Source organism: Pistacia vera, unplaced genomic scaffold, assembly GCF_008641045.1.
Source record: "Pistacia vera cultivar Batoury unplaced genomic scaffold, PisVer_v2 Contig93, whole genome shotgun sequence".
Lineage (NCBI taxonomy): Eukaryota > Viridiplantae > Streptophyta > Magnoliopsida > Sapindales > Anacardiaceae > Pistacia > Pistacia vera.
Genome location: NW_022196812.1, coordinates 2,089,499 through 2,107,461, shown reverse-complemented (window position 1 = coordinate 2,107,461; position 17,963 = coordinate 2,089,499). Strand labels below are relative to the sequence as shown.

Genomic DNA, 17,963 nt, shown 5'->3' with positions numbered 1-17,963 from the left:
TTTTGTAGCTCTCATCTTTGCCACGTCATTTCATTGGGCCTACACAATGCCCGCGTGTAGAATTTAAATTTCATGTATTAGGAATGTTTTATAATATATACTTTATGGTAAAATGATTTTGATACCTTTAATATTTACCTTTGAAAGCAAGTATTCAACAAATTCCTTAATAGAAGACAAAAGATTTTTCTACAAGCTTTATTTTGTATATTAAGTGTGTTGGGTTAATTTATTTGTAATAACATTCAAAGTGTAATTTTAATCAATTTGTTTTTGTCGGTTAACCAAAAATTATAATTGAATTATCTTCTGCTTAAATACAAAAACCACGTAATTAAACAACACTAATTTACGTAATCACTTGTTTTTACAATTTGTGACGAAATTAGGCCACGTTACCATGATGTTTCCATGGGCCCCCGCGGAGCCCACGAGTAACGCGGCGCACGCTGTCTTTGGTGCCTAGGGGAAGCCACCGAATAGTCAAAAGTTGGGTTAAAATTAAAATAAATATATCAATTTGGCCAATAGGGAAAGAAATACACGGACACGTTTAATACAACCATTGGTTTATAGGAGACCGAGAGCATCAACAGCTGTCGGTTGGCGTGACAGTAAAGACCCCCCGACATATGAGTCCAGTCAGAGAAGGCCCGCCTCGGTTTTGCTTAAGTGCCGGCCGGTTGCTTTTACCGGGAAACCTGGTGGTCCCGGTTGACTCTAAGGCAATATCGATCAATGTGATCCTACTGATTACTGACACGTGGGCAGATGTGGGCCAGGATTTGGTCTGCTATTGCACCTAGCCACCTATGGAGTAAAGTTTTGTTAATCGATGATTCGATGTATTTTAACCTTTATAAAAAATTGATAGCTTTATTTATTGTTGTGGTAAATACCAGAATTTGTTATCCACTCAGAATATACAAAATGTTTAGTTTGTAAATATCCAAATGTTAAATATAAAAACAACAAAAAGAAATAAATTTTTTAACTTTATTGTGTTTATAGCTTGAATTTTCATTTCAAATCATTTCTCCACCTTTTACGCAGTATAATCTCAATATTCACATGCCATCTCTTTGAGATTGATTCATATCTTCCAATGATAAAAATATATTAAGATACACAAATACTAAATAGTTTTGGTATATTTATTTTTTTCGATTATTTTATTTGATAAGTTGAAGAAAAGCTGAGCAGGAGATGTAGGTTTGTAAGCAAGAGAAGAAATGTCAGAAACTGAGCAGCCTAGTCTTGAAATTTGGCTAAATCAGTCGGTCAATGTGGGGCCAAATGCTACACCGTTTTGAGGCTTTACTTGTATTTTTCTTCCCTCTGCAAATCCAATAAATTGCACATGATCAACTGACTACCTAGTGGATTTATATGATTTTCAATGCCTTTTGACTCTCTTTTTAGGCCCGATACTAGCCGTTGGACTGTAATTTTAATTCCATATACGGCCTCGGAGATTAAAAAATGTTTCATATTTTTGACTGGAGTAAACTGAGTCGCTTAAAAAGTTTTAAAATATCATTTTTTTTAATCCAAAATTAATATTTTGTTATCATCCAAAACCGATTTTGACAGTTAAAATTCTCTTTGACACTACTATTTAAATCCTTATGTCTCCTCTTTAGAAAACCCTTCTCATTTTGACACCAAATTTTTTATCGATTATCGGCCATCGTAAAGTTAATATTTTCTATTCTTAACAGATTTTCAATTGATTTTAACGGTGAATATTCAATCGGTCACCACTATTCAATCCACCAGTCTCTATTCTACCAAACTCCTCTTATCTTGGCTCTTGGTAACTTGCCTAACGTTGACTGAAAAAATGAAGTGTATTTTGAATATTAACGGAATATAAACTTTGGGTTGAAAAGTTGTATTTTAAAGCTTTTTTTGGTGTAAAAGTGTCATTAAGGCAAACCTTGGATGGGAAAAGGTTATTTACTCTATTCATGTTAAAACATCTCCAAAAGACTCTTTATATGACCCAAATAAAGAATTTATTCATAGAAACAAGATTCCGACAGATTCTTTATTCTTTAAATATGAATTAAAGAGTGAATTTGACTCTCTACATTTAGAGAGTCAAACTTTACTTTTAATCCTAATTTTAAATAATAAATTGTAAGTTTTTATGCACTTTATTTATGATTTATCTCTTCTATTAAGTTTATTTCTTGAAAAAATTATATTATCTCTCCTATAATTTAAAGAGCCTATGAGATTTGAATAAAAATTTTATTCTTTATATTTAAAAATTAATAAAAATACTTTTTATTTATATAAAAATGTTCTTTAAAATAAAAAACATTATTAGACGTATTTTTACATTTGTTTAAATAGATCACTGTAAATTTATTTATTCATCTTAAGATTTTGAATTCGTCTTTCAATTACATCTGCCCATCTTTTGAATCGGTCAATACTTGTCAATTAATCAACTATTTATAATAAGTTAACGATTTAAATATTGTATTTCTGTGAACATTTTTTTATATTAAAAGGTCTCCATAGTTCACACCCTAAAACCCTGTCTAATAACAATGACAAATACCTTATGGTCCAATATATTAATATTGAAAAATGATTAAGATTTTACTTGAGTCGACTGATGAATAAACATTGAAAGCCAGATCCATTAACAACTTTAGTTATAGTACGTAGAAATTAATGACTATTAATTAATTTGATACCAAAAAAGGGTTTCAATAAATACGAAGAATAGAATAATGAGGGTCCATTTCCATTGTATTGATTTGGACAAATTTTTGAATCATAGAATACAAACATTTGTATGCTATTCAATGAATTACTAAACCAGTTTAATTGCCATGTTGTGTTCAAAAGTTGCTCCTTTCTTGATTCCATGGTTTACCTAATAGTATTTTTAGTCTTTGTAAATTCATCCCACGTTTTGATTCTTATTATAACTATCAGAATGTGTAAAAGTTGATCCTTTACTAATTTTAATACAACTCATATAAATTGACATTCACAGTATGTTTTAATTCTTACAAGCTCACATTAGACGAACAAATAGAATTTAGTTTATGTGTGTAAATCCAAAGAGGTGAATTGGGTGAAGAACATTTCTAAAACAAATACTCAATTTTCGGAATTAACGAATTGGTTGGCAAAGCAGCTGGACTTACCGAATTGGTCATATCGTGACCTTACAACTTTAGAAAATCCTCACTATATCATCGACACAATTGATTTTTTCTTCTTCTATTTTTATTATTCAATTTTTTGTTTAATTTCATATATAGAACCAATTATTTAATTAGGATGCGCAAAACATGACAAATGATTTTTGTTGACAATATCAAATCGCTATTTCTCTTTCTAATACCTTATTCAGTTTTTTCTTTTTTTGACTTTGATGGAAACAAATTACCAAGATGCTTGTAACAATAAAGGTCAACATATGAACTTTTAACTATTTCATTTTTTGTTATTTAATTTATAATTAGATATAAATTTATATTTAATTTTATCAAATGGGTCAATTAGGAAATAATAATAATAACATATATATTATTTATCTACTAAGTGTCAAACATTTGAATTATAATTTTTTTTATGATCAGGGTGTCCGAACCAGTTTACGTGTACCTTAACTAATCCCTCGGGACTTTGAAATTGATAATTAGATAAATTTCCTTTGTAGTCACCCTATTAACAACCTACTCAAGAGTCTTAGTTGAACGTTGGATTTGTGGTTAAATCATAAATTTTTTAATCACTACATTTCTTTCACATTTATCATAAAACATATATGGATTTCTTACATTTGATAATTTTTAAAGAAGGTAATCATAGTAAACATAAACAGGAACATATTATCGATTCGTTGTGCCATGAAAAAAAAGGAAATTATGATTTGGAATTTTCATAATATGAAACACATAAATAATATTTTAAAGCACAGTAAAACCTCTCTATAGTCATAATGTTGGGACTAACTAATTTTATTATTATAAAGAGGTTATAACTTAATGAAGATGTAGTTACAAAAATAATAGTTTTGATTTCTTATTTTATAATTCATGTTTTAGTAGTACAGTATTAAGATTTCAATTCATATTTTAGTAATATTAGAATTTCAATACAACATTTCAATTGCTAACTTTTGAAACGGATAAAATATCGTTTCTTAGAACTAGCAAAAATAAGTGTCATTGATGGAACTGTAAATACAGTTGCATGGTCAATTGATGTGAAGCCACAAACAATTGTCAATGGTTTTAAGTACTGCAAAATAAGGACCACTAATGTCAATGAATTGTAAGTTACAAATAAAGTGGATGAAGAGAATAAAAGAGTCACTATAGAATTGAATGATCAGATTCGACAAATTCACTACATTAATCGAATGGATATTAATGTCTTATTCGATTATCTAAATGAGCAACAAATCGTGTATATTTTAACCAAAGGATAAATCATTGTTGTAATTAGACAAGAAGAGAAATAAAATAATCCTAAGGACAATAATACAGAAATACAAAAAGTCTTATGCCATGAAGCTCTAAACATGTTTGAGAAACTAAAAATATTTTGGCTTCAATAAAAAGGAATCCATGCTAACGAGCTATTACGTACTCGTAAGATAAAAGATGTGATAACAACTCTAAAACATAAATCATTGTCTCAAACAATTTTAAATAAATATTTTTATTTCATTTTAAACCTTTAATTTTACATAACATATTTTTTTTGTAATATATAGATAATTGTTATTATGTAGAGATAATTTAATAATTATTATTATGTAAAGATAACTTTTTTTAAAATAGAAATTAAAAAAATTATAATTTATTAAAATATAGAATTTATTCTTATTTATAGAGAGATTTTACTTTATTTATTCTCCTGCCGAGGTATGAACGCTATTTAGTCTCCTACCAAGGTATGAACGCGCTATGAAATTAAATAGTGGTGTTGATAATCGCATAGAGAGTTGGTCCAATAATAAAATAAAAACCAAATTAAAAAAAAAAAAAAAGGCAATCTGGTAATTTCACAACCACACACCAGTCCCTCTCCGTCTCAATAAAAGAGCCAAAACCATACACAGCTTTGAATCCGGAATCGTTCATTCCCGGAGAGAAAAAGAAGCGCAAATCAGAACCCTGCTTGGATCAAAAGAAAATAAACGAATCACAATGAATACACAAGCTCAGCTTCAAGATTAACAAAATTCTCTTTGAGAGGTGGTGTTCGTAGCCACATATATCCATTTTTTTTTAATTCCTTCCCCTTTTTTTATTCTTCTTTTCCTCATGCGGCGAGCCAAGGCTACAAAGCCGATAAATCTACCACCAACGAAGGCCACCGAAAATCTTTCCGAAATCCGATTCAGAGGCGTCCGGAAACGTCCGTGGGGCCGATTCGCTGCCGAGATCCGAGATCCCTGGAAAAAGACACGCGTTTGGCTCGGGACCTTCGACTCCGCTGAAGACGCGGCACGTGCTTACGACGCGGCCGCACGGTCCCTCCGTGGGCCCAAGGCAAAAACGAATTTTCCGTTGACGATTTCTTCGTCTAATAATGTTAATAATATTCCTGTACTTTTACAGCATCGAGAACGAGAGTCTCGAACCGGGTTTTGTAAATTTGAGCCGGCTGTTCAGGTCAATAGACCGACGAGCAGCAGCATGAGCAGTACGGTGGAGTCTTTTAGTGGGCCCAGGGTGTCGAACCCTGTGCCGGTTGTCCCACGGGTGCAGCGGAAAATCGTGCAACCGGTTGCACCGGATGATTGTCATAGCGATTGTGATTCATCGTCTTCGGTTGTTGATGACGGCGATGATGGTGTTCTCAGTTCTTCGTTCAGGAAAATCCTGCCGTTCGATCTGAATTTACCACCGCCGACGATGATGATGGACATTGTTGATGTTGACGGTGATGATCTTCGAGCCACTGCTTTGTGCCTCTGATGTTTTTTTTTTTTTAAATCCTTCCCTTAATTTAATGTTTTTCTTTTTTAAAGTCTTATTTTATGGGGAATATCATGATGATGATTATGAGAAAAAAAAGAAAAAAAAAGAAAAGAAAATTCGGGTACTTGGTGGTGGGTTGAATCGAAGAGGAAATTTATGAAAAATGTCTACTTTTTTAGATTATATGTAGATTAGTTGTTCATTATGCGATCTGGGATTTCTTCAACTTGATGATGGGCTGTTGAATATTAATGTTTTGTCTGTGTCGTTGAAGTTAGATCGTCTTACAAAAGATGTGGATTCGATCTTGATCTGATCATCCTCATCTCTTTTTCAGGTGTACAAAACATTTTCTTAATCTTATCAAACCAAAAATAATAGTTTCAGTCCGCACAAAATTTTATTTTCTTTTGCCTTTCGATTCATTTGCAGTAAAGTTAATTATTCCAATGATGTTTGAAGATTTTGAGGTGAGGATGGTAATGGACGAAGATTAGAAAAACAATGCAGGGGGCTGTGTTGGTATTTTGGTTTGGTGAGAAAGCTTACATGTTGATAGGGTTTTTGATAAGAACCATTTATTGCACGTGATGTAGATTCTTGTACACACCATCTTCACTTCCAGGCCTTGGTGCATGCACTGCATCTGTATTTCATCAATACACCCTCTTAGGTTATTGGAGGGTTTGGCAATTTTACCGGGCAGGTAATTTTGAAATACCCATTAGGGGAAATGTGATGTTGTATTTGCAACAAAAATTCAGTTAAGGAAATATGACCCTTTACCAAAATCTGATTCATGTAATTGGATTCTGCTTTTAGGTTGGGGTGTTATTTTGAGTGAAGTAAAAGAAGAATGCTGTTGTTGAAATGAACCCTACTTTACTTGTGGTGGTATCTTTGGTTGGATTTTGAAGTTTTTAGCATTAAAAGAAGATTGCATGTTTCTTGGATTCTCCTGGTGATAGAATTGTGTTCGCATTTGCTTTTTCTGTTGTTTTCTTTCCACTCTTTGAATTTCTTTGGTAGGATAATCATTCAGATCAACTTTATTCATTCTGCCACATGATGGAGTGTGACATGGATGAGTTTCACTGTTTCTAATGACTTATCTTTTGTGATTTTTTATATCAAATTTGCCAAAGAAACAAAATCAGGAAATAGAAAAAAAAACCAAAAAAAAAACAAAAAAACAAAAAAATGGAAAACTCTGGGTGCTTTCAATTAATGTTCGAAGACAGAATTTCATGAATCCTTCATCTTTATATCACTTTATTTCACTACTTCTTCAGAAAAGGGATTGACTACCTTGTTTTTCAAGGCAGACAGTGTCTGTTATCAAGGCTTAGGTTCTGAAAGTTCAGGCTCTCATGGTCCTCAAAAGTAGTGGAGGTGCACAAAGTAAATATGTTGCCATGTTGTTCATATTGTATATTCTGCAAAGCACTTAATTTTATATGAACAAAACATCAATAAAAAATTGAACAGATGCCATTATGGCCAGTACAATAGCTTTTCACTTGTTAAGATATCCTATTCGAGTGGTAAGCAACCATCTTTCAACAAATATATTTTATGATGGTTAAAGCATTGTGTTACATCTTATGCTTTTTCCTTAAACATGAAGAAAAGCTAGTTTGCCCTCAACCGATGTGCTTTCATTCGATATCCTTAGTTTTTCATTTTGTCTTTTGATTAGCCAAAAAAGGATCAGGCTCACTTTCATTTCATCTCATCATTATCCCTACTATAATGCTGTTAACTTTTGTTATTATATATAAATATACCAAGTGATGTGAAGGCATTTGCTAATTCTCCATTAAAAAAAAAAAAAATCTCAACTGTGTCCTCCTTTAGAATAACATCTTGTCTCCCACCTTGTAATTTCATTTACCATTCTCTTGTCCTCCATCCATCTCATTCTCCCTTTCTTTTTATCTACAAAATTCCCCAATGAAGGGGGCCTAATATGATTGTAATCAAGGAGTAGAAAATGAGTTCCACATTCACACACGGTAATGCATGTTTGGTTAATTAAACTTAATATTATACATTCACAAAACCCTCTTAATCTTGTAAATTACTAGTATTATTACATGCTGTTGATAAGGTAGGATAATGGCATAATGCTATCAACCTTTTCAATATGATCCCGAATTTCTGTGGACGATACATCCGGGAAAGTTTATCCCCTGGAGTTTGGAGTTTGGACTGTCCAGAGATTTCGATGAGGCCCAATATTCGATTGCAGGCCCATATTCTCCGTGAGAAAAAGAATAAAATTAAAATTGAAAGCGAATAATAAAAACAAGAAGAAGGTGTTAAATGAGATGTAGCTGTAAAAGACCAAACGATCCTTTATTAATCCTTTCTTTTTAAAACTGAAATTGACGGTCTAAAATCATTTTTAGGATTGACCTTTGGGCCAAGTTATTAACCAAGAATCAAAATAAGGCAACTTCACTTGGCACCAAAATTTTCCTGTAAATAGAAAATGGGCAGAAACTTTTCTCCCTATGAAACTTCGTCGTTGGTTTCAGAGAACCTCTTTGTCTTTGTGATTTGAACTCGACAACTGCCTGAGTTAGCTCACTGAGTTTCGAGTCGAATTCAATATGCAGCGATTGAGAAGTAGAGGGACCTCGATTTTGGGTTCAGTAACTGTGCCCCAGATCAAGAAAAAAGCCCTTAATTCATGGGCTGCTGTTCAAGACACCTTCTTTTCAACCAAGGTTCTGTCTTTTCAGGGTTTAAATTAATGGGTTTCAATTAGTTTTCTTTTTATTAATTTTTATAGGGTTTTGTGTGTTATTAATATTATTATTTATTTTTCACAATTTTATTGTGTTTGATTGATGTTTGATGTTTTAGGATACGTTTGAGAGGCATAGAGTGGTGTTCACTATCGGAACTTCGATAGCATCAGTTGCTACAGCTTGGATTGGTAACTTTTATTTGGATTTATGTTTTTATTCTCTTCACTTTTTTAATATTCTTTTGGCCTTTTCGAGTGATTATTTTGTTCTATCCTTCATCCCAATGATTTGGGATCTTAATTTTCAGAGAATTATAAAGGATGCCATTTATCTCATATTTGTGTTACTCTGATTAGAATTTTGGTCGATTGCTTCAGTCATCCTTGGTAGAAAAGGAATAGTTTTAATAGCATCAACTAACATCACTGGAAACATTATTAAAATGCTTTTATGAGAGGGTTTTCTTGGTGCAATAGTCTGTGAAATTCAGTTTGAAGTTCAATGGAACTGTTGGCTCTTGTATATCCACTTGGTGGTTTAGCTAATTACTCTGTTTAACTGAAGAGCCTCTGTTGTAGTGAATGAAAGGATTGCTTTTTTAAACTAACGAGAGTGAAAGGATTGTTTTTCAGACCAACGTTTTAAACCTTTAACCTTCTTTAGACAAATGCTGTAAGAAAACGTTTCAATGATAATGCTAGAGCGTCCACAAATAAGAATTTATGACCAAAAAGAAATGGTACTTGTTGATCTCAGGCATTTTAAAAACATCTTGTGTACTTGTTTTTGTGCTTGTACTACTATTTGCTTCCTAATTACTGTTAATCAATCTGAGTAATTTTTTTTAATTGATGGAGCAGGGTATTCTATTCGTCACCTTCATCAAACCAAAGTAGATCAGAGACTTGAATCAATTGAAAAAGCTGTAAGTATTTACTGCAGAATACTAAACAGTTGCTGTTTTTGTTGAGAATATAACTACTTGAGCCTGCTCTTCTTGCGGGGATTATGAGTACCTTTTATACAAAATTCTCCAATTGCTCCCAAATACTCATTGTCATTTCTACTTTTTTTTGTTGGTTACAGCTGATATTCTTTCTTTATTTTGTGACAGTTGCAAAGCAGTTACCAGCTTGGACATGCAGAAGTTGAAAAGCTTGTTGATCCGGGATCCAGTACTGCTTCTTTGATGGCCACTGCTGGAACGACTTTAATTATTGGGTATGTACCTACTGTTAATTTCTTGTATTCATTGAGTAATCGCTCTGCTTCTAAAAAATTAAGTGTTGCCTCTAGTTTTCTATCTGTTTTGTCTTTGTTGAATAGAGGAATTATTTAAGTTCAAAATGGATTTAAAAGCAATGTGAAATCTTTAAGGTTTTTATCCATGTTGACATGAGTTTTGCTGGAAGTGAGAGTGCTCTAATGTTAATATGCTGTTACATCATCAGATGTAATGAATGCATATTGTTTTGCGGCAATAGCATTAACTATGCTTCAAATTTGAGGGTTTTTTGGAATCTTCAAAAATAATCGGAAAGTAGTCACGAATTAATTATGTATGGATATATTAGTACTGTACTTGGAAATCCAAAAACAAAAGATATGCTGAAAAAGAATAGGTTAAGACTTTAGAGCCAATATTTGGGGGATTGGGCCAGACATACCGATTTCTTTATTGGATTGGCTTCGCTCTGGAATCTAGGTTAAAACAGAATCTTTTCAATTGAAAGTAACTTAAAATTTGCATTTCCTATTGGTCTTTTACCTATATTGTCGAATTGCAGGTATGGAATGGGCTGGCGAGGTGGAAGATGGTATGCAACTAGGAAGTTCAGAAGGGAGCAGATGAAATTGGTAGGGCAGATCAAACCGAGAAAGTGGCAGTTACTTGGGCAAATAAAACCAAGAGGCTTGCAATTCCAGTTCCTTAGAAGACCTTTAACTAAATCCAAAGTGATGCTAAAAGACAATCCTACAACACATACTTCTGGGGAAATCCGTCAGTCTTGTTAGCATTTTTATAAATTTGACTGCAGTTTTGATAATATATTTGATGATAATTCTCTTTTGAAGAAAGAAATGCCCAAAAAATGTTTATGTGGTTCAGGGCGACCTTGGTTTGAACTTTATGATGGTGGATGAGAAGGAAAATAATTAGTTTCTTCGTTTACCATGTGTTTGATGGGTGAGTGTTCCATGCTTTTCCTATTATAGTGGTTTTGAGCATAAAATTTAGAGTAAACGACTTTTTCCCACCCAAATAATAGCCTAACGACACTCCCACTCAAGAACTTTCAAAGTATAACTCTACTGTCCAAAGCATAGTTGGGTTAGCATATTTCTTTGTGAAAAAGGGTAGGTTGGTCAAAAGTCCCTTATAAGTAAGGGCATGATGGTCAATTCAAAATTCCACTTTGTTGAGAGGTTGCTGGTGGTAGAGGGTGGTGGTTAGGGGTGTTTCACCGTCCCAACAACAAATCCAAATCAACCAAAAGTCCAAAACTCTTAACAAACAATCAGGGTAGTCGCGCAACGAAGTCACACAAGGGTGACCCAGCGTTTTTTTGGTCATCCTCTCCATCGGAAATCATCCCTCACCCCGCCATTCGACTCACCGTTGTGCCCTCATCAAAACCCCCAAGTTTCTTGACCCTGATTGCTTCCCTATCACCGTCGATTGAAGCCTCATTCCCTAGGGTTTTTTTTTGAGTTGAATGATGATTTGTTGATGATTTTGGGCTGGATTGAAGGTTATTGTTGAAATTAATCGTTGTAGTAGTGTTGCTATTGGTGTAATTGTGTTTTTCGGTCGCTGGCCAATTCCCACTGTCTTCACAACTATCGATTTCTAGCTTGCACACAAACTGTTCGAGGAAAAGCTTGGGTGAAGCTGTCCCAACATCCTGGACCGATTGAGGGGTGATTGTGGGTGGGGGTGAGAGAGGTTTTGGTGGAGGGATGCTGGTGAGTTGCACGGTAGTGACAGGGTCGATTTCCAGTGTCGGATTCGGCTGAAATTTGGGCTGAGGCTCGCGAAACCTTGATTTGCGGTNCACAAACTGTTCGAGGAAAAGCTTGGGTGAAGCTGTCCCAACATCCTGGACCGATTGAGGGGTGATTGTGGGTGGGGGTGAGAGAGGTTTTGGTGGAGGGATGCTGGTGAGTTGCACGGTAGTGACAGGGTCGATTTCCAGTGTCGGATTCGGCTGAAATTTGGGCTGAGGCTCGCGAAACCTTGATTTGCGGTGGCCAGTGATTGGGGGTTGATCTTTAATAGGGGTATTTTCGTCTTTATAATAAATGCCATTGTATTTAACGGACAGTAAAATTGTATTTTGGAAGTTTTTGGGTGAGAAAGTGTTATGAGACCTTTATTTGGGTGCGAATAAGTCGTTTACTCTAAAATTTAATAGCATAAAGTCTTTGTCATGTTTTATTACCAAAATTAGCAAAAGCAATTGTAAAGATCAGTAAATTTGAAAGATTAGCTGGTTTAGTGCTGATAGATATATATACAATGTCCAGAATGATCGTGACAATTTGTTTTAAGTGAAACAGCACGAACAAAGTCCGCATATCTGTATTGGCTTACGTAGGAACCACATTTAACTGTTAACCGTTAATGGCAAAAAAGACAATAAAGGAAAAACACCTGGTATTTCTTGTTGAAGGTGGAATTATGCTTTGATGAAATCTACGGTATAGTTTATTTCGTTAAATACTTAATTCTAGAGAGATGAGAATGCCAGGTCCTACCACCCGCCTCGTTTATATCACTAGTTTAAACTGTTGACAAAGATGTCCAAGATTTTCATGTGGATTTAATGTTATTATTTGCTTGATTTCAACTACTATAAATACCCCATCATATTTGAGCGTTGTTGGAGTAGGATACATAGCATAAAAATATGGCAATTGCTTTTAACTCGATATTTCTAGTGATTCTTTTTTGTGGGTCAGCTTTGGGAACGAGAATTCATTTGTTTTCAGTGAAAAGTCAGCCTGGTACGAGTATGAGTGCATTGTCCTCATCAGCCTCTGGTGGAATGTGCAACACAGTGGTGAAGACAAAAGGCTATACTTGTGAAGAACATACAGTAATTTACTGCCTAAATTCTTTTTTCTTTCTGTAAATGAAGTTTGAGGTTTATGATTACTGACGACAGAAATGTGATGATATTATAATCGGTTTTAGGTAACCACACAAGATGGTTATATTCTCAGCATGCAGAGGATTCCAGTGGGGCGGTCAGGTGGGTCAGCAGGAGATAGACCTCCAGTTCTGTTACAGCATGGTTTACTATCGGTTAGTAACTTGCTAACTAGTGTTTGGTTTTCTGGCAATTTTCATAAACTAAGAAGAAACTGTGTGTTCGCAGGATGGATTTGTATGGCTGGCATCATCTCCAGAGCAAGCTTTATCATTCCTATTGGCCAATAATGGCTTTGACGTATGGATTGCCAATGGACGTGGAACCGTATATAGCCTAGGACATAAATCTCTCAGTCCTGATAACGCAGTTATATTCCTCATTCATTCTAGATGTTGTTTTGCTTTTAGTTGATCGTTTTGCTTTTGTCACTAAAGATTTTGGTTCTGTTGCTAGACTTTATGGGATTGGTCATGGGATGAAATGGTAGCTTATGACCTTACCGCTATGTTCCAATACGTGTACAAAAAGACAGGACAGAATCTGCACTATGTTGCGCATTCACAGGTGAACTTGATTCATGATAGATATTGCTCGTTTCAGGATTCTGTTAGCCTATAATGAAGATACCTTACATAATTTTTTCTTAGGGAACTTTAATGGCTCTGGCCGCTTTATCCAAGAATCAACTATTGGACATGTGGAGATCAGCTTCATTACTTGCCCCAATATCTTATATGGGTCAAATTACCTCCCAGTTTGTCAGAGTTGCCGCTGAAAGCATGCTTGCCGAGGTGACTACTACTGTCTTCTACCTATGTTGATATTCAGGGGGATGAAACTCTCAAGAAACCTATGTCCTCTTTTATGTTTTGACAGGAATCCTTTTGGTTACATCTTGGTGAATTTAACATATTGAAGTAAGAATTCAACTCTTTTCATCCTTGATATTCCTGCACCATCATGATGCACAAAGCATAGAGAGAAAAAAAAAAAAAAAAAAAAAAGGAGAATTGCATTCAATGCATATATCTAACTGTTATTATAGTTGGGCATGCTCACTCCTCATCGAAAAACACTTGGTATCTCACCAAATTTGAAGTGCCACTCAGTTTTGATGAGTTAGAATGGTAAAAGGTTATTCTTTGTTTGCCCTATTTAACAGGGGGCCTGAAATCGAACTTATGGCGATTGCCTGCCAAACAAAAGGTGTAAATTGCACTGACCCCTTTTCTGTTGTCTCAGGTAGCATACATGTTCGCAATCTGCTAATTTACCGCCTAGAATTGAAATGTTCATCTTTCAATACTGACTGCAAAATATTGCTATAATTATAGGAAAGAATTGCTGTCAAAACTCCTCCGCGGAAAGTGATGTGGTGGCCCATGGCCTTCAGTCATCTGCCTCAAAAAACATGATTCATTTTGCTCAGAGTAAGCGTTCCTTAATCCCTGCAATACAAAGACTAATTTAAATAAATAAATTGACTTGTGGTAATGGAACCTAAGAGTTTGATCCCATCTAGATGAATTTCACACCTTTCAACTGCAAACTTATAAGGTCGTGTGTGAATTTAATTCCTGGGTATATTGGACAGTGGTCACTAGAGGAACCATAACAATGTTTGATTACGACAATAAGGATGAGAACAAAAAACATTACGGGCAGACTGTTCCTCCAGTTTACAACTTGAAAAGCATTCCAAATGACTTTCCTCTCTTCCTCTGCCATGGAGGCGCAGACACTCTTGCTGATGTTTACGACGTGCAACACTTGGTGGATACCCTAAAAGATCACGCTGGAGACAAGCTTGTGGTTAGATACATAGAAAAATATGGGCATTCAGACTTTTTATTGGGTGTAGATGCCAAGAAAGAAGTATATGATCCTCTCATGGCTTTCTTAAAGCTTCACTGAGGAAGCAAGTTGTCCATCTGCATCTTCATGTTTTCTGTTCTAGTAAAACTGATATGGCTTATATGTTAATAGAAACAGGTATCCGAATATTACGATCATATTAATGGGGCATTAAATGATATAAATAATATTTACAGCTAAGTGCTTCAAAATGATTTCAAGTCTTGATGCAGCCTCTCGACACATGATTTCTGTACGTTGACAAAGTTGATTTCAACAAAATTAAAAGGGAAGCTTGGCCTGTTGCTCCTAGCTTTTTGATAATTTTACAAGAGTTTTTGAGCAGTTCCCCAATTAGAGGCAATTTTAGTAATTTCCTAAAATAATTGATAGATAAATCTTTTAGCAAGTGAGAGAATAAATCATTCTAAAACATCCCAGGTTTGATTACAAGTATTACATTCGAATAATGTTTGCATTATTTGAGATATAATTTGCTACAGATAACATTGTTCAATAAAAAAATAAAGACGAACCAGAGAACTCAACCCTACGAGATGTTCAAAACAGAAGGACTATCCTTACTGAAAAATAGAAAATATGAAATCTTAAGGCCGGCCAAACATTATTATCTAAGATTTAAAATGCAGAATTTTCACTTTGATACAATTGGGAAGAGTAGCAATTTCGTCCCTTAGGCTTCTGTGTACGGCCAGGAATTGATTTCAGATACTTGTAGGATCAGAAACTTGTATTTTAGTCCTTAGACTTAACGGACGTTTGGGAGAAAACTTAGAGAGGGAGGGTTGCTCAGTAATTTCCGTTTAAACAAACTTAAAAATTTAACGGCTTTTTCACCGTAAATTAGCTTTGTAATTCGAATTTAGTAAAAAATCACATTAACCCAATTTTCCTCGACACAGCCGCGGTAAACCACATTTTTTATTTTTAAAGGGAGAACAATATTTTCTTACCTAAGGTTTGATAAAACGACACTTTCACACCCGTCAAGTTTCTAAATAATACTTTCCCACCCACAGTTACGTTTCGTTAGCAAAATCCGTTCTCAAGAAGGGCACGATGGTCAATTTACATCAAACCGCAAAAATCAAAGTTTAAAAATTGAAATAGTTGCCACGTATTCCACTAAAGCTGGCTTAGAAATAAAAAAAATAAAGAAAACGTAAAGCCATTTGCCTTTACTCCTATTCTCTGTAATCGACGATTAAGCAGCTAGGGTTGGTGACTATCGAAGATGACGATTGAGCAAAGAAAAAGGGTTGAAACTGGCGATTCATCTTCGTTTCACTTCAGCCATGGCTTCTCACGCCAGAATTCTCCTTGTAAAAAAACAAAAGCTCAAAAAGAACATTAAAGAAGACTTTGGAGCCTTCGTTGAGAAGCTTTAGCTTCTCCGTCCACCTTAACCTGCTCCTCCCAAGGCTTCTCATCCTCTCACTTCTCTCACCTTCGTCGTCTCCGACATGTACGCTCTCTCGCTCGCGCATGGCTCATAAAGTAATGATATATTATGTTTTTTTTTTTTTTTTTGTGTATTTATAATTTGTGTTTGTTATTAGATTGATATTGAGGTTATGTTACTGGTCTTGGCCATCCGAAGTGGGCGACTACAAGCGGTGCAACTCTAGAACGATGATGGTGGTTTCGAATCTATGGAAGGAGGTGCCACTTGCATTGGTAAAACGGTGGTGGATGAACTAGCTTATAGGTTTGTAATTTTTGTTCATTGCTTCAGCATTTGAGTGAGAAATTTATAAACAAGCTCATGAGAAATGGCCAAAATAGTATTGAAGTCTCGACGTTTTGCTTTTAATTTTAGATTTTGTATCATTGAAGATTGAAAAGTACAATTTTTGGTTTAGAAGTCATTATTATTAAAAAAAAAAAAAAAAGGGAACACTTAGTTAGGATGACATATAAGCCATTAGAAGAGACAATTATAAGTCATTACTTACTGATTTATCCTACTTTTGGTGGGGTGAATGTTGGATTTTTTAATATTATGTTATATTCTCTTTTCTATGTGTTAAATTTTTGTATCGTTTGGTTTACTGTTGGTTATGGATTATGGGTGCTTTATTTTCAGTATCAATGGAGTGAATAAGCATTATGGAACACCAACTAATCCTGCAGGCTGCAGCACATGCTCGAGTTCTTGGTAGACCATATAGTGGATTGTTTTAGGCAACTCTAAAACTTAGTGAAGATAACGTGAAGCAATGCGTTGCTGCTAAGTTAAATGGAGCATACCCTCCAAAGATAGTTGGAAGATGGTAACTTTGACGGAAAGTAATACATCAAATTCGAGCTTTCTCGGTGAAAGAGCAAAAGATTGTGAAGAAGATCCAAAAAGCAAAGTAAAAGCGAGCTTCAAGGAGCTAGAAAGTGGGAGGGTGAAAGCAAAACTTTCTGGATTTTAAGAAATGAATGAGAAACTGGAAAAATTGTTTTCTTTGTATTGAATTCCATATATTTATTGAGTTTGACTTGACAAAATTTCTTTTATATATAATGCACTGTAATTTTACAATCTGGATTTTTTTTAAGCAAATCATTAATGTTATTACTTAGTTTTATTTGGGTTTAAATTGACAAAATATAAATATAAATTCCAGGACAAACTGGTAATTTTAATGGTTTCAAATTTTAAAATAGTAGTAACATCATTTTTTAATATAAAATTGGAGAGACAAATTAGTAATTTGAATTTAAATATATAGTTGAGGGCATATAAGTAATTTCATATTTAAAAAGTAGATATATTGGTAATTGAATTGTTGAGATATATAAAATAATAATAAAATTATTAAGTTAAACAGTAAAAGGTTTTTTTTGTCTTTATTGTCAAATAGTAACGTGAGAAAGTGTCATTTTAGAACTTGACGGGGTGAAAAAGTATACATTTTGCCAAACTTGGGTGGGGAAAAGTCGTTTCCCCCCTTTTTAAATGGCCTAACAAACTCATTTTCCTCGACACAGCAAAACCAAATCCGAAACAGAAATCAAAACGTAAACCAAAACAAAGACTCAGAAAACAACCAAAGCGGCTAGAAGCCTAGAAGCGTGTGGTGGGTTGGGGCGAATAGGTGAGGGGTGGTGTGAGATGGCGTGGCAGCTGTCTTAAGGGGTGGGTGTTTCCGTCGCGAGGGGAGGAATGGGCAGGGGCAACATGGCGGCGTGGAGTGGGTGGGGAGGTTTCTCTGGAGAGGGCT

General features: G+C 34.6%; 3 protein-coding genes and 1 long non-coding RNA gene across 4 annotated transcripts; all 4 read left to right on the top strand.

The window, feature by feature from the left end:
- Positions 1-5,091: 5,091 nt before the first annotated feature.
- Positions 5,092-6,012, top strand: LOC116120303 (ethylene-responsive transcription factor 3-like). The gene has a single exon (XM_031406264.1). The coding sequence runs from the start codon at positions 5,304-5,306 to the stop codon at positions 5,958-5,960; it is 657 nt and encodes a 218-aa protein (XP_031262124.1). The 5' UTR covers positions 5,092-5,303; the 3' UTR covers positions 5,961-6,012.
- A 2,383-nt stretch (positions 6,013-8,395) lies between these two features.
- Positions 8,396-10,892, top strand: LOC116120290. The gene is made up of 5 exons (XM_031406244.1): positions 8,396-8,695; positions 8,835-8,907; positions 9,580-9,644; positions 9,834-9,940; positions 10,507-10,892. Exons 1-5 carry the CDS (start codon positions 8,579-8,581, stop codon positions 10,733-10,735), a joined length of 591 nt encoding a protein of 196 aa, XP_031262104.1. The 5' UTR covers positions 8,396-8,578; the 3' UTR covers positions 10,736-10,892.
- A 909-nt stretch (positions 10,893-11,801) lies between these two features.
- On the top strand, positions 11,802-14,955 carry LOC116120375 (triacylglycerol lipase 2-like). The gene is made up of 9 exons (XM_031406324.1): positions 11,802-12,819; positions 12,918-13,028; positions 13,102-13,267; positions 13,364-13,440; positions 13,524-13,667; positions 13,753-13,793; positions 14,039-14,118; positions 14,211-14,306; positions 14,471-14,955. Exons 1-9 carry the CDS (start codon positions 12,631-12,633, stop codon positions 14,788-14,790), a joined length of 1,224 nt encoding a protein of 407 aa, XP_031262184.1. The 5' UTR covers positions 11,802-12,630; the 3' UTR covers positions 14,791-14,955.
- A 948-nt stretch (positions 14,956-15,903) lies between these two features.
- Positions 15,904-16,942, top strand: LOC116120229. The gene is made up of 3 exons (XR_004126517.1): positions 15,904-16,216; positions 16,311-16,459; positions 16,885-16,942. It is a non-coding gene; the product is annotated as an uncharacterized LOC116120229 (long non-coding RNA).
- The last annotated feature ends 1,021 nt before the right edge of the window (positions 16,943-17,963 follow it).

What these genes read in the sequence shown, in the direction of transcription:
- LOC116120303 (XM_031406264.1), top strand. Translation starts at nt 5,304, where the DNA reads ATGCGGCGAGCCAAGGCTACAAAGCCGATAAATCTACCACCAACGAAG.
- LOC116120290 (XM_031406244.1), top strand. Translation starts at nt 8,579, where the DNA reads ATGCAGCGATTGAGAAGTAGAGGGACCTCGATTTTGGGTTCAGTAACT. An exon ending in AGTTGCTACAGCTTGGATTG is followed by an intron (nt 8,908 to 9,579) that starts GTAACTTTTATT and finishes TTGATGGAGCAG; the next exon opens with GGTATTCTATTCGTCACCTT. An exon ending in TTGAATCAATTGAAAAAGCT is followed by an intron (nt 9,645 to 9,833) that starts GTAAGTATTTAC and finishes ATTTTGTGACAG; the next exon opens with TTGCAAAGCAGTTACCAGCT.
- LOC116120375 (XM_031406324.1), top strand. Translation starts at nt 12,631, where the DNA reads ATGGCAATTGCTTTTAACTCGATATTTCTAGTGATTCTTTTTTGTGGG. An exon ending in ACTATGTTGCGCATTCACAG is followed by an intron (nt 13,441 to 13,523) that starts GTGAACTTGATT and finishes ATTTTTTCTTAG; the next exon opens with GGAACTTTAATGGCTCTGGC. An exon ending in CTGAAAGCATGCTTGCCGAG is followed by an intron (nt 13,668 to 13,752) that starts GTGACTACTACT and finishes ATGTTTTGACAG; the next exon opens with GAATCCTTTTGGTTACATCT.